This window comes from Erpetoichthys calabaricus (genome assembly GCF_900747795.2).
Source record: "Erpetoichthys calabaricus chromosome 1 unlocalized genomic scaffold, fErpCal1.3 SUPER_1_unloc_25, whole genome shotgun sequence".
Taxonomy (NCBI): domain Eukaryota; kingdom Metazoa; phylum Chordata; class Cladistia; order Polypteriformes; family Polypteridae; genus Erpetoichthys; species Erpetoichthys calabaricus.
Window position 1 is genome coordinate 2,389,550 of NW_026261591.1, and position 14,597 is coordinate 2,404,146.

The following is a 14,597-nucleotide window of genomic DNA, read 5'->3' on the forward strand; positions in this document are numbered from 1 at the left end:
GCTAAAGTTAAAAGAACATTTTGATAAATCGTCAGGAGTGCCGATGTGAGATGAGATGTGCGAGCCTGAACTAGAATAGAATGTACAGAATGAGGAACACGGACAACCAATGGGCACATAAGAACAATGTCTGCACAAGAAAGAACAGCCTCAGTGGCTGCTGCAATGGCTCACAAGCAAGCTGGAAAAGCAGAAGCAACAGGATCCAAACATTTGGAATAGACATAAACCCTTTCTTTTCATCAACATAAAGGTAAAAAATCTTTTTGTAATCTGGAATGCCAAGGACAGGGGCTGACGTCAGAGCTTGTTTCAAATTGAAATAGGGCTGTGTCTGCTTCAGGGTTCCACTCAATGGGATCTGTCAGGGCAAGATCTTTTCCATGAACCAGATCTTGTAAAGGGCATGCCTGTTCTGCAAAATATCCACTGTCGGCAATAGTCAATCATGCTGAGAAGAGATAGCAACTGTTGCTTAGTTTCAGGACGAGGCACAAATCTTATGGCCTCGATACGGGAGTTGGAAAGAGACCGTTCTCCCGGAGTTAAAATATGACCTAGGTATTGAACTTTTTGTGTAACCAGCTGGAGTTTGGAGCGTGAAACTTTATGGCCATTTTCTTCTAGATAAAAAAATAAAGCTTTGGAGTCCTTTTCACAATTCTACTTTGAGTCGAAGTAAAGCAACAAATCATCTACATACTAAATAAGAACACTACCTCTAGGAGGAAGTAAGCCCTCCAAATTATGAGCTAGTTCTTGACCATAAACACATGGAGATTCAGTATAACCCTGGGACATAACTGTCCAAGTCCATCTTTTACCCTTAAATGTGAAAGCAAACCAAAATTGAGAATCTGGGTGAGCAGGAATAGAAAAGAATGCTTTTGCTAAATCAATCACAGAGAACCAGTTTGCTGCTGATGGGACAGTGGAGAGGATAGTTGCAGGGTTAGGCACAATAGTTGCTCTCGTCACCCCCTGCAAGTCCTGGACGAACCTCCAGGATCCATCCGCTTTTTTTACAGGGAGTATGGGAGAATTTACTGGAGAATAGAGGATTTCAACTATTGCACCTTGTTACACCAAATCTGAATGAACTTTACTAATGCCTTCCTCTGCCTCCACTGGGAGTGGGTACTGAGCTTTATGGGGACGATAATAAGACCAAAATCATTTCCCCTTGTGCCCACAAAGTAGAAGGGAGCTGATCTAACCATGGCAATGTGGGAGGGGGCAGAGGAGGAGATGGTGACATTATAGGGGAACCTGACTCTAACACTCTCCGAACTACCCCTACATGTTCATTTATTTCAATCTTTTGAACCCCTGTGGGAGACACCCAAACACCCTGACCTTGATGCTACCAGTCTTGCAACATCTTACACTGTCTAACCCACATACCTAAATCATTCCACTGGATAGAGCCAGTCTTGCCATAGGAAACATGTGGGACAAAGCCTGGGAAAAACCATATGCGCTGTTGTTCAGTGAGATGAATGGCTGCTGCAGCTTTATCGTCTGAAAGGTAAAGAAAAGTCATTAAAATTGTTTCTTCGGAAGGACAAGTCTCAAAATATACAGTCCATGACTCATCTAACTGATGATCAAAATAGCGAGCTGTACAGTGCAGCTGAGAGAGCTGGGTTAGAACCAGAGGAATCTTGATGCAAAGAAAATCATTGTTTTTGAGCACCCATGCTGCATAATAGGTAGTACACTGTAGAGAAAACAGACCAAATGCCTGTGAAGTGATATCTGTGCCCGTAAGAGAGACAGTCACTGAAACTTGTAGCTTTGCCATCAGATCACATCCAAGAAGATTCACCAGGCAAGCGTCACTGAGCAAAATGGAATAAGAGACAGTGAATGAGTTTAAAGGTGAAACAACACTTAAAGGTACAGTCTGACGTAATAGATGCGGACCTCCGGCCACTGCAACAATATTCACAGTCATTTCATTGATGGGGATTCCCGACACCTGGGAGGATTGCAGAGTAAACCTAGTTGCCCCAGTGTCCACTAGGAAGGACAATGATCTACCATCAACTAGGAGAGTAAGCATTGGGTCAGCTTCAGGTTGCCGAGTCAGGGCGGCGTACTGGCCCATCACGTCACCCATCCCTGCAGATCCCTAGGGTTGTGGCCACATCTGGGCAGGGGTCTGGGTCCAGGTCTGGGGCGCTGGTCACTGCACAACACCCCCTGCACCGGCCTGATTGGATTGCATAGGGCGATTCGAGCAGTTCCTCTTAAAGTGTCCCAATTGGCTGCACAAATAACATGTATGTTGTCCTCCATCCTGTAAACCAGTTGTTCCGCAGCCATCTTGTTGCTGAAACTCGAAATCCCTTTTCCCACCCCTGTATGACTCTCTTCTACGACCCCTACCTCGGCCTGCCAGTTCTCCAGAATACAGTAGAATGCCAACTGTGCTGCCAGCAATTTACTTTGAGTCTTAATTTGTTTTTCTCTAATATTGCGTTCAGCATGAATAGCATATGGGTGAACATCATCCATCTTTTTATTTGCCCATCCTAAGCAAGTTGTTTTAATAGCCTTCTGTAACTCAGGTTATGTCCATTTATAAACAATAAAGCCATTGCCATTGCCCAATACCAGAATGATTGTCCATGAACTCGGACAGACGATGTTCCCATTCAGACACACTCTCATCATCTTTCTGCCGGGCTGATGTTAATTTTGACCAGTCATTCCAATCCCCCTTAACATCATTCCATGCACTCTTAAGTTTTCTATGCAGAACCATAGTCCACTCCTGTCCACTGGGTTTATACATATCATCCATAGCCTGCAAGCTCTCAACAAATTTCCTGCCCCCCATCTCATCAGGGGAAGGTACTTCTGCAGCTAATTCTTTTAATTCTTGCATATCCCAATTATGTTGAATTTGAAGGAATCTGGGGTTATTATCTGAATTAGGCTGTGCTGGATTACAAGCAGGATTGGGAACTTGAATTAATGGGAGTACGTGTTGATTTCCTCCCTCTGCAGCGCCTGCAGCCTGTGCTTGAGCTCTTGTGGTCATGCCTTCTTTTATACACAGCAGCGGCGGAGCCAAAGATACACAAGGCGCACTCGGAAGAGCAGGCAGCATGTCTGGCTGAAAACTAGCAACTGCATGAAGGGACTCTCCTTCATCCTCCTCCTTCTCCTCATTTTTTGGCTCCTCTTCACCTTGAGCTTGAAGAGCAAAAGGCTGAGGTTGTGGGAGATACGGAGGAGGCAATGCTGGATAGTGTAACAGTTCCTTCCTTTTCCTATAAACATCTTTTTCCTTTTCCTTCAATTTATCTCCTTTTAGTTTGGTAGTACTCAAAACTGCAATAATCTTTTCTTGCTCTTTATTTTTCTCTTGCTCCATGTGTGCTTTGGCTTCTAAATCATATGCATGTTTCCTGACATTGTCTAATGCTCTATCCTTTATTACTTTTACCCATTTTTCAAACTTGTCCATCCCATATGGACCCGAGCCATAACATCCCGAAGCAGCTTTTGCCATTAACATTCTCTTAATCTCCTGCACCTCATATAAATAACCTGTCCCTTCCTCTGGCCACCTTCCATTACTCTGTTTATGCCATTTCTTACACTCTTTTCCAAACTTTAAACCTGCCTTCTGTTCTACGAATTTACGGGGCGATCCACCCTTTTTCTTTTCCCTCACTTCAATGATGTCTGTTACAACTCTTTTTGCTTTTATTTTTTCGTTGCTACAGACTGACAACGAAGAGAAGGGTTCGTCAGCAGTTTCTAGTGTTTGATGTCTAAAAAATATAAATATAACTAACGCCAACAGGCAGAATGTACTGTACGATAGCAAGAGTTAAACAAAATAAGACGCCTCACCTCATGGATTCCCGGCTCTTTCAATTAGTATTTACTTTTGCACTGTATCATTATAATCGCTCCTGTTATTAGTATTATAATTAATACTCATCTTTTCTTGAGATCACATTTAATAGCCGTAAATGTTTTCTTTGTTCTGACTTAATTAAAACGGAGTAGACGGAAAATAAAGGTTTATCCCTGTACTTTGCCATGATATACAGTATATAGGTAAGCACATTTGAGAAAGAAAAGGTGAAATCTTTAAATCACAGATGTTATTATTCGATCAAGTATTGAAATATTTCATTTATTAATACTTTACAATATTTTGTGGAGCGCAAATGTAACGAGTTTGCTATGAAGAAAAGACGCCGTCAGTGGCTCAACTGACTAAGGTTGTTGCTTTCAAATTCTGAGCGTAGTGTTAGCCCGAGTTCGATCCGAATTAAAGACTCAGCAAAATTAATAATAATAATAAAATGATGAGGAGTGAAATCTTTATAACCAATTTGAATTAAATAATTTTGAGAGATACTATGGAAGGATCGCATAAGAGATCTGTTTGGGAATCATCCTCACTTAGAATTGCCATCAAAATGCGATAACTAATTGCGTAAGGCAGCTTACGTATTTACATTAATTCATCTTCTATTCATCGCCATTTGACATCCATGAACCCCTCCATTGAATAAGGTGATAACAAACCCACTGTGGTAGATCAGGTTGAATTTGCTCTGCTGCACCAAACATTCAAAGGTGTCAATCCGGAGCTCATCAGAGAGGCTGAGAGACACAGCGCAGTTAATATGTTGATGCCATATGTACTTCAAACGGGAGTTCGATGAATAATGATTGAAAGCAGTAAGCAGACATGTGCACTGGAATCGTCAAGCTTGGTTGGAAGCACTGAGAAGACATGAGTACTGGATTGCATCGTGACAGGGCTTCGAAGTCTCGAGCAGACATGGTCACTGGTTACTGAATCTTTGTGAAGCCTCAGCACACTCAAAGGCATTGACCTCTATATTTTCAGAGTCTATCTGACACTTAACTCTCTAGTTATATTTTGTAATTCGTATTGACATTGCACACTTCAGATGGCAATTCATTATTGTTCTTGTGGATTGATGTGATTTCCTTTGTCTGATACATAGTGTCAAAGATATATTGTCATATATCAACTTTATCTTTTATATATATTTCTCTTCTGGTTCGTCCTGCTTCCACCTCAAAACCGGTCCCACCCACACATAGCCGACATGGCATTTCTCGATTCTTATTCATCCTCTTTCAAACCCTTCCCCACGCTGCCTGTGGCCTCCCATACACCTTGCTATTTTCGTTATACTGCGACGGTGGTTTCCTAATCGTTTGTTATAAAATGAATGATAATATCTTCTCTGTCGACAGGTTTTTGTACAATGTCATCTCTATTCTGTGATCCGGCAAATGCCTGTTCCTATCAGTGGGTTATTTTTTGACACAAACGGTTGAGGAAGGCAATGTACTCTCACTACGACATAGGGTAGCAGATTTTGTTGCATCACATTGGGACAGATTTGGAGACGTTCTTCCTGTTGTTCTTTCCAACACAAATCGAGTTATCACAACAGGTCAGGAGTATTATCAATACATGGCAACATCTGGAGTTTATGGTGGTGAAGCTGAAATTCAAGCTCTTTCAGAGATTCTCCATGCTACCATTGTCATTTACTTCAAACACGACCCCAACATCCCGCCTAGCATTTACAATTCTGGAAATACTCTCTTCATTTACCTTCTGTACTCAGGACAACTGGACAATGGCCACTATGAAGCCCTCCTACCGATTCTGATCATGTCTCTGCAGCAGCACATAATGTCTGATAACACCAACACATCAGTCCTCAGTCATTCTTCTCTTCCACAAAACACTACAGTTTCATCTACTGGTACAGCCTTCCTCTGTGACATTTGTAGTAAACCTTTCAAAACAGAACCCAGCTTTGCCAAACATAAAATTCACTGCAATGACAAATTGTTTCAGTGTCACACTTGCACAAAACGTTTAACAATGCAGAACTATCTTCACAAACACATAAAAATTCACTCCGTTGAAAAATTACCTGACTCCCACTCCAGTAACACATTCTTCCAGTGCGATTCCTGCAACAAAACTTTTCAAATGCGAACCTCACTTGCTAAACACAAGAAAAGGCATTCTTCTCAACGACTATATGAGTGCCAGAAATGCAATAAGAAGTTCACTACACAGGATTGTCTGACTAAACACAACAAAACTCATTCACAACTCTTGCAATGCGACATCTGCAAAGCAACGTTTCCAAACCAACGCAGTCTCAGCAAACATACACACAATTGTCTTCCCGTTACCATAGGTACTTCTTCACCTCATTCCTGTCTTCCCGTCCAAGAGTACAACATTGGGACTCCAGACCAGCAGAGCAAACACTGTCATGCACTATACTGGCCTGCTGAGCGTAATACATCCAACAAGTACTTCAGGTGCTGCCACGACGGTAAAGTAGCTTTACCACCCTTGCGGGAGCCACCTGTGTCTTTACAACAGCTTCTTACACAGCAAACATCAGAAGGTAAAAATTATCGTGAACACATTCGAGAATACAACTCTTCTCTAGCGTTTGCTTCCATGGGTGCACAGATAACTCAACCTCCTGGCCATGGACCATACTGTTTTAAAATACACGGGCAAATTTATCACCAAATCTCTCCACTATACGCTAACATTTCTACCTCTTCAGGATATGGACAGTTGGGAAAACCCTGGGCAGGATTTATGACGATACAATGCCCCAACATGTCACACCGATCTTGCATTGATTTTTGTCGGAGAAGATGGCGAACCCCCTGCTGAAAGGGATATTTGCATCTATCCCAGAGGAAAATCCTGTAAACAGATTTCCACGCTCAATATGAATTGTGATCCTATGGTTTACACACTTTTATTCCCTTACGGAGACATTGGCTGGCACAAAGCTTTACAACATGTTCCCAATAAAAGAACCAAAAACCAAATCAGGTTTACTCAATGCCAATTTTACACGTACAGATTATCAATGTGGAATACATTTAGTATTTTACACTCCAGCGGCAATCTAAAAAAATTCAAAGCACATATTAATGTTGAAGTTTGCTCATCTATAAAGTCCATCAAATAATCTCTACAAATGATGTTCACAAAGGTTCCGATGCAGCTTCCATTACCTTACAGCAAGAACATGCTAACGATGACTTGGTTCATGATGAAATGACAACTTTTTTGGACGGAAGATATGTTAGTGCTCCAGGAGCTATGTGGTGTCTTAATGAGTACAGTATATCAAAACAAATCTCACACAATTATACGATTACCTGTCCATCTTCCCGAACAACAAACTGTCCTGTTTCATGAAGGTCTCGAAGAAGAAACCTTAAATTGAGAAGCAACGAGAAAAACCATGCTAACAGCATGGTTTGACCTGAATAAGATGGTTACTCATGTGAAATCACACCACTATATAGACATTCCACACTATTATACTTTTGATTCCAAGGCTAGTATGTGGAAGCGACGACTACGAAAAAGTAACGCTATAGGTAGAATGCCAATTGTCTCTATTCAAGACTCTGAATGCTACTACTTACGCGCCCTCTTAACATGGTTTCCAGGAGCTACTACTTTCCAGGAGCTTAGAACCATAAATGGAAACATATGCAGCTCATTTAAAGCAGCATGTCAAGAGTTAGGTCTCCTTAACGATGACAAGATTTGGCACGACACTCTTTATGAAGCGACACAAACTAAGATGCCTGTACATATGAGACAAGTCTTCACTATCATTTGTGCCTTTGGGGAACCTGTCAAAGTCCCGGACTAATGGCAAACACATAAACTGGCAATTTGCAAAGACCTGTTTACTAAATATTCCACTGACATTGCCCCGATGTATGATCTCTCAGAAATTAATGAAATACTCAAGTGCTATGGTATGACTCTTCAACAATTTCATCTCCCAGTCACTGAATTCATCCCACCTTATACTCCAACCTGTGTTGACATTCTCTACGAACAAAAAGTAGCTTCAGATTACACACAACAACTCAATGATGATCAGCGAACAGTCGTACAAACAGTACTACAGGCAATATACAATCCACCTGTTCATTCCAAGAAATGTTTCTTTCTCGACGGCCCTGCAGGAACAGGCAAGACCTTTGTATACAAAACCCTCATTCATTCTGTGAGAGGTAGAGGAGACGTAGCAATAGCGGTTGCTTCAACTGGATTCACAGCAACTTTGCTACCTGGCGGCCATACTGCACATTCCGTGTTCAAAATACCTCTTCAAATCACACCAACATCAACCTGCAACGTGAAGCCAAATACCAACGATGCCAATAATATACTTGAAGTGAAAATTATCATCTGGGATGAAGCACCAATGACGCATTGTTATGCATTTCAAGCTGTTGACAGACTACTGCGAGATCTCACTCACGAAAATGCACCTTTCGGTAATAAAACCATTCTTCTCGGTGGAGCTTTCCGCCAAATACTGCCTGTTATCTTCCGCGGTTCTCAAAACCCTCACCGTTGCCTCTTGCATCAACAAGCACAGGCTGTGGAACAAAATGAAGGTCCTAAAACTCACAAAAAATATGAGAGCTCTCGAAAGTGAAACTCAATTTGTTCAATGGCTTCTTCAAGTTGGGGAAAGTAAAACTGGAGACACGGCAGAACTACCTTTTCAATGTTTACCACAACAACAAGACCCAGTTGCTAAACTTTACAGGTGATATTAATTTCTCGACTGTGACTCCCCAAGAACTTGCTGCAAGAGGAATACTGAGCGTCACAAATGATGATTCTCTACATATTAACAACAAAGTTCTTGATCTTATACAGGGTGAAAAAGTGACCTTCAAGAGTGTAGATACAGTGGTCAGTGACGATCCTAATGATCAACTAACATATCCACAGGAGTTTTTACACACCCTCACACCAACTGGCAGGTCTTTGCAACGGAACAAGACTCATTGTTACCCGAATACATACACATATTATTGAGTGCAAACTGATCTCTATCCAAAATTCTGAAACAATCTTCATTACCAGAATCTCTCTCCTTCCTTCCGACACCAATCTCCCTTTTAAATTTAAATGCACACAATTCCCACTCAGACTCACCTTCTCCATGACTATCAACAAGTCCCAAGGACAAACGTTTGCAAAGATTTGCGTTAATCTAAAACAACCAGTCTTCTCCCACTGTCAGTTGTACGTGGCTTTTTCTTGGGTTAGATCTTTCAACTCATTATCTGTCGTCTCCAGCAAAACACCTATTCACAACTGTGTCTTTCAAGAGGTATTTCTTCCTTCTTGATTTCTGAATTCCATTCTCACCGTTTTCCATTCCTATACTTACTCCGCCATATGCTACGGTGGGTGTCGGCTAGTATATATATAAAAAATTAGGTAAATCGTGCAACCTTTTTATGGAACGCTTAATTTTGTTCAAAACCGTAAGTCATATAGTATACATCTATAATTATAATTTTTTCGGCTTCATTCGGAGAATACAGCAATGATACTCTCGTGTCAATTAAACCAATTTAACATGCATATGTCAAACAACATATGTCTACATCCACCACAGTAAGAACAGTAGTAGTAGTTCAGTTGTGCGCAGCTCATTAATTATCACTCATTATGGTGGTCCAATACTGTTGTCATCCTCATCAGTCATCAGTGAAATAATCAGAGTCCACAATCTGTGACTCCTCATGACATCTGCACTTGCATCACTGTCTGTCATATTTACTGTCACCTCCTCACTTCTACATCCTTGTACTCTTATTATATTATTCACTTCACTCCTCTTTCTAGTGGAGGATGTCATCCAACTTCGCTTCTTCACATTCTGACATGTTATGGATCTGCTTGAACCACAACTGATGCAGAGCAGAGTCTTTTTGTTCACAAAGATCTTCAGCCTTCTCGGCTCAGAAGAGGTGTAGATGGCCATCATGTCTCCTTCAAGGCTGCTGACCTTGGAAATCAAACTCTCTTCTCCATTCTAATGTAACTCAGCTTTTCCACGGTTTCACATTTAAATGTTCCTTATCTCCTCCATTTATTGTCCCCCTCTGTCCTATTTGACTCTCCTCTTCTGTACTCATCTGTCCCCCATCTCTCCTGTCTCTATAACCATCTTTGTCTTTGTAGCTCTTCTGTGAAACAGACACAGGTTCAAACAACACCACATGATGTTGAGGAGCAGTAGGCTTATAAGTTTTCTGTTGAGGTGGCCATCAGCTTGACCTGTGACAGCCCGGTGCCTGTCTAGAATTTGTCACTAATGCCAAGATTGGCCTCACTTTCCATCACCCTTCAACTGGAATGTCCACTCGTGTTTACTCCTGCTGCTCCCCTCAGTGGGCTTTGTGACCCCAGCTAGTTTAAGAGGACAATTCTCACTGTGGTTCTCTGGGTGATGAAAGTCAGATGTCTCTGGTCTGAACTTGTGGAGCTTGGTTACCAGTTCAGGGTCACAGGGTGGAGAAACACAAGTGACTTTAAAGAGGAATCACACAGGCTGTGAAGAAGACATGGAGAGTTTATTAAATGTGGAGGACAGCTGAGGAGATTATAAAAGAATAAAGAGAAGAATTTAGAGGAAATGGACAGGGGGTGCCATCACCGGGGTCAGATGATCAACATGTTCAGTCTTCTTCTGTATTAATATTCACCTGCCGTCCAGTCCTGTTCAGCTCCTCCTGTAGTAACCTCAGGTTCATCATTTCACTCTCACTGATCCCATTAAACAGCAGCCTGTGAAGGACACAAGAGTGAGTTACAAACATAAGAGGCCCCCACCTCACACACTGTACTATCACAGTGACACGCCCACTCAGGTCAACTTCCCAGAAATCTCCACAGTGTTCCTAAGTCACATGACATGTGTGTCAGCCTGCTGGTCACTCAGTTCACTGTCCTATCAGGTAACCGTCCTCTGAAGGCCTTTTGGTTTCATCTCATCTCAGTGAAGGTGTTTTAGTCAGGCCGGGGGTCCTCCATGGCGCCTGCTGACAGCTTTTTTTTTTTATTATTCTCCTTCATTGTTTTCCATTGTTTTTATAACATTATTCTGTTCATTTATTATTTTTTTAATTCTGTATTATCTGTTATTTTTATTCTATTTAGTCATTATTTATTATCTCTGTGTGTGTCTTGTGGACTTGTCTCTGCTCCAGCTGGAGTTTTCACGGTTCTCCCTCTGGTCAGACACACTTCACGCCTCTGAGACTCTTTTTGATTTTATTTTGAATTTAAAAGCCTGATTTCCTTTCTAAGGCCTAGTCAGGCCTGAAGCCTCCTCACCTCACCACCTTATCCACTGACATTGGCTCTTCTCTGTCTTGATAGTTCCAAGTGACCGCAATAACCCTGTCCACCCTCTCCTCCTGTCCACTCTGCCTGCTCTCCTGATCCTGTCACCTCTCCTCCCCGTGTCCTTATCCCTCTGTCTGTCCACCTTTTCTTCTCTTCCTTTTCTCAGTTCATCTCACACTTCTCCTCTTTCTTGTTCTCCTCCTGTCATCTCTCATTATCTTTGTTGTCCTCCCTGTCTGTCACCTCTGTCCAGCTCCACTTGTCCACTGCTCTTTGTCCTTCTCGTCCCACTGCCTGTCCTTCTCCTTCCTTCAGTCAGTCCATGTGGTGTCCTGTGATCAGTCCGTCCATCAGCTTGTCAGCTGTGACTTCATAACCTCATACATCGTACCCTGTTTACTTACTCCAGTATCTCTAATTTACAGTTTGGGGTCCGCAGACCTTCACACAGCTGATGAGCTCCTGAATCTTCCAGTTTGTTGAAGTTTAGGTTCAGTTCAGTCATCTGTGAGTGTGGAGAAGAGAGGACTGAGGAGAGAGATGAGGAACATCTGGAGGTGAGACCACATGAGTGCAGGCTGTAGAGATAAAGAAAGAGAAGTGTGAACATGAGGAGGGACAGGCAGACAGACAGAAGGCCACAGAGCTCAAAGGCTCAATGACTGCTGGCATTTTTACTTTTTACTGAGCCTGTTTGAACCTGAGACCACTGCTGTTCTTATAAGTAAGGCACCAAACACCTGAGAGGGTCTCCTGCCTTCATGCTGTACTGACAGGTGAGAAGTCATTGAAATGGACACACGGACATTAATATTGGACATGAACCTCAAGGAATGAGACTGACAGCGTCCTGCACTTGAGAGGCCACATGGACTTGTAGAAGGTGACAAGGGGGGTGACAAAGTGGGATTTCTTTATGTCATTCAGGACTCAGGATGTGTAGACATGTTGTCATTCTGGTCACTGCAGAGCTTAACATAAACGGGACATGTGGGGGTCACATGAGTGACATGTTTGTGTCCACAAAGTTTGAATTTGACACAACAGCGGCTCATTTCTTAATGTCCTACCTTTTCAATGACATCTGTTTATAAAAGTCAGGACTGGCTGGTGGACAGTAAGGGGATGGAATAAAGATGGTGGGTTCTTTACAAGCTTTTACAAATATTATCAGAAATATTCATGCAAAATGTTAGAATATTAAAATCAGTCACACATTGGTAAGGCGTCATTTCTTTTGACAAAGACAGGAGACAAATGAAGAACGAGAGCAGCACAGGTGCCAGACATGTCAGTAGTAATCACTGTTAATAATAATAATAATAATAATAATAATAATAATAATAATAATAATAATAATAATAATAATAATAATAATAATAATTATAAATAATTGAAAATTAAATTGAATTGACCAGTCTGACATTTGAAGTTAAATGAAAAGAGAAATCTGACCATGTTATGCTACAGATGCTACCCACTTATAAACAACAGCTAAAATTAGCTAAACCAGTAAAGAAATCAGTTCGCTCATGGAATGATGAGTCAGTTGGAGCATTAGATTGCTGTGAAGAGTTGTTGTGATTTATAACAAAGGAGAGACATGGTTCAATGAACTAAGTAATATCCATCAAGTGAAAGAAAGAAGAACATAAAACTGGTGATAAGGACACTTACAGACAGGCCATGAATTGGCTAAACAAAGCAATCAGATATGTTAAATGGAAATTCTAAAATAAACTGGAATTTCAATGTTCAGCAAACAATCACTACTCTGTAATGGAGAAGCCTTCATTCTGTTACAAATTACAAAAAGAAGACATCTCCCAGCACTTACTCAGATTCATTCCTCCCTGATAAACTTAACAAGTCATTGACTTTCACAAACAGCAGTTGCCACCTCTCCCACTTAAAATGAATGATTCTGTACTCATTGCAGTCGGCTTGGTGGAACCCTTTAAGTTTATGGGCACAACTATCACAAACACTTTAAGCTGGAACCTTAATATTACTTCCATCACTAAAAAAACAAAGCAGTGATTGTATTTCTTACGCCAACTAAAGAAATTAAATATCTCCCAGCCAATCCTAGTTCAATTTTACCAAGCCATAATTGAAAGTGTAATCACATTCTCAAATATAGTATCAATATGAACAAGACAGAATACATGTGTGTGAAAGAGAGGGAGGTCAGAGGAATGGTGAGGACGAGGGGAATAGAGTTGGCAAAGGTGGATGAGTTTAAATACTTGAGATCAACAGTACAGAGTAATATGGAGTGTGGAAGAGAGGTGAAAAGAGAGTGCAGGCAGGGTGGAGTGGGTGGAGAAGAGTGTCAGGAGTGATTTGTGACAGACGGATATCAGCAAGAGTGAAAGGGAAGGCCTACAGGATGGTAGTGAGACCAGCTATGTTATATGGGTTGGAGATGGTGGCACTGACCAGAAAGCAGGAGACAGGGTTGGAGGTGGCAGAGTTAAAGATGCTAAGATTTGCATTGGGTGTGACGAGGATGGACAGGATTAGAAATGAGGACATTAGAGGGTCAGCTCAAGTTGGACGGTTGGGAGACGAGATTGTGTTGGTTTGGACATGTGCAAAGGAGAGATGTTAAGTATATTGGGAGAAGGATGCTAAGGATAGAGCTGCCAGGCAAGAGGAAAAGAGGAAGGCCTAAGAGAAGGTTTATGGATGTGGGGAGAGAGTCCATGCAGGTGATGGGTGTTAAAGAACAAGATGACAAGGACAGGAAGATATGGAAGAAGATGATCCGCTGTGGCAACCCCTAATGAGAGCAGCCAGAAGAAGAAGAATAAAAATCACATGTTGCCTGGTTTGGTTCAGCAATGGCACACTCCAAAAATACATTACAGAGTGTTGAGAGGTATGCTGAGAAAATATTTGGCTGTGCTCTACTATCTGTAGCAGACCTGTAGATATCTTATGTAACTAACTGTGTCAAAACGATCACCACGGACTCATCTCACCCGCTCATCACTTATTCCAAAAAAACTCTCCTCTGGTAAATGCTTCAGGCCAATTCAAACTAAAACTAACAGACTCCTCTTTAGTTTCTTTCCCAGAGCCATAGCCTTTGAGAGACTTGTTTGAGAACCAGTAACTTAGCTTCAGTTCTTTGTATATTATATACATTCTGTCATATACTATATGAAGATGTGTGTGTGTACAGTGTATGTACATGAATGTGTATGCACATCCATACACACTACACATTCACACTTTTACTTGAACATCATAATTTGCACATCTCCTTTATAATTGCACTATTCTGCAACTTTGTATGAAGTTTTTCTTTTTAACTTATGCTATTTATTCCAAAACCAATGAGATG

At 41.5% G+C, this 14,597-nt stretch overlaps 1 protein-coding gene across 3 annotated transcripts in view; it reads right to left on the bottom strand.

Annotated features, from left to right (window-relative positions):
* LOC114645176 (NACHT, LRR and PYD domains-containing protein 1b allele 4-like) overlaps positions 1-14,597 on the bottom strand; it is a 140,802-nt gene that overhangs the window by 115,775 nt on the left and 10,430 nt on the right. Inside the window, exons 2-3 of one of the 3 annotated variants that reach the window (XR_007933971.1) lie at positions 11,650-11,823; positions 9,903-10,684 (exon numbers count right to left, since the gene is read on the bottom strand). Coding sequence is in view for 1 of the 3 variants with exons in the window: in XM_051921822.1 (XP_051777782.1) it covers positions 10,576-10,684; positions 11,650-11,823 (283 nt within the window). In the remaining 2 variants the exon portion in view is untranslated. Of the gene's footprint in view, positions 1-9,431; positions 10,685-11,649; positions 11,824-14,597 lie in introns of those variants that run through there. The other 2 variants (XR_007933970.1, XM_051921822.1) reach the window with 2 other exon arrangements.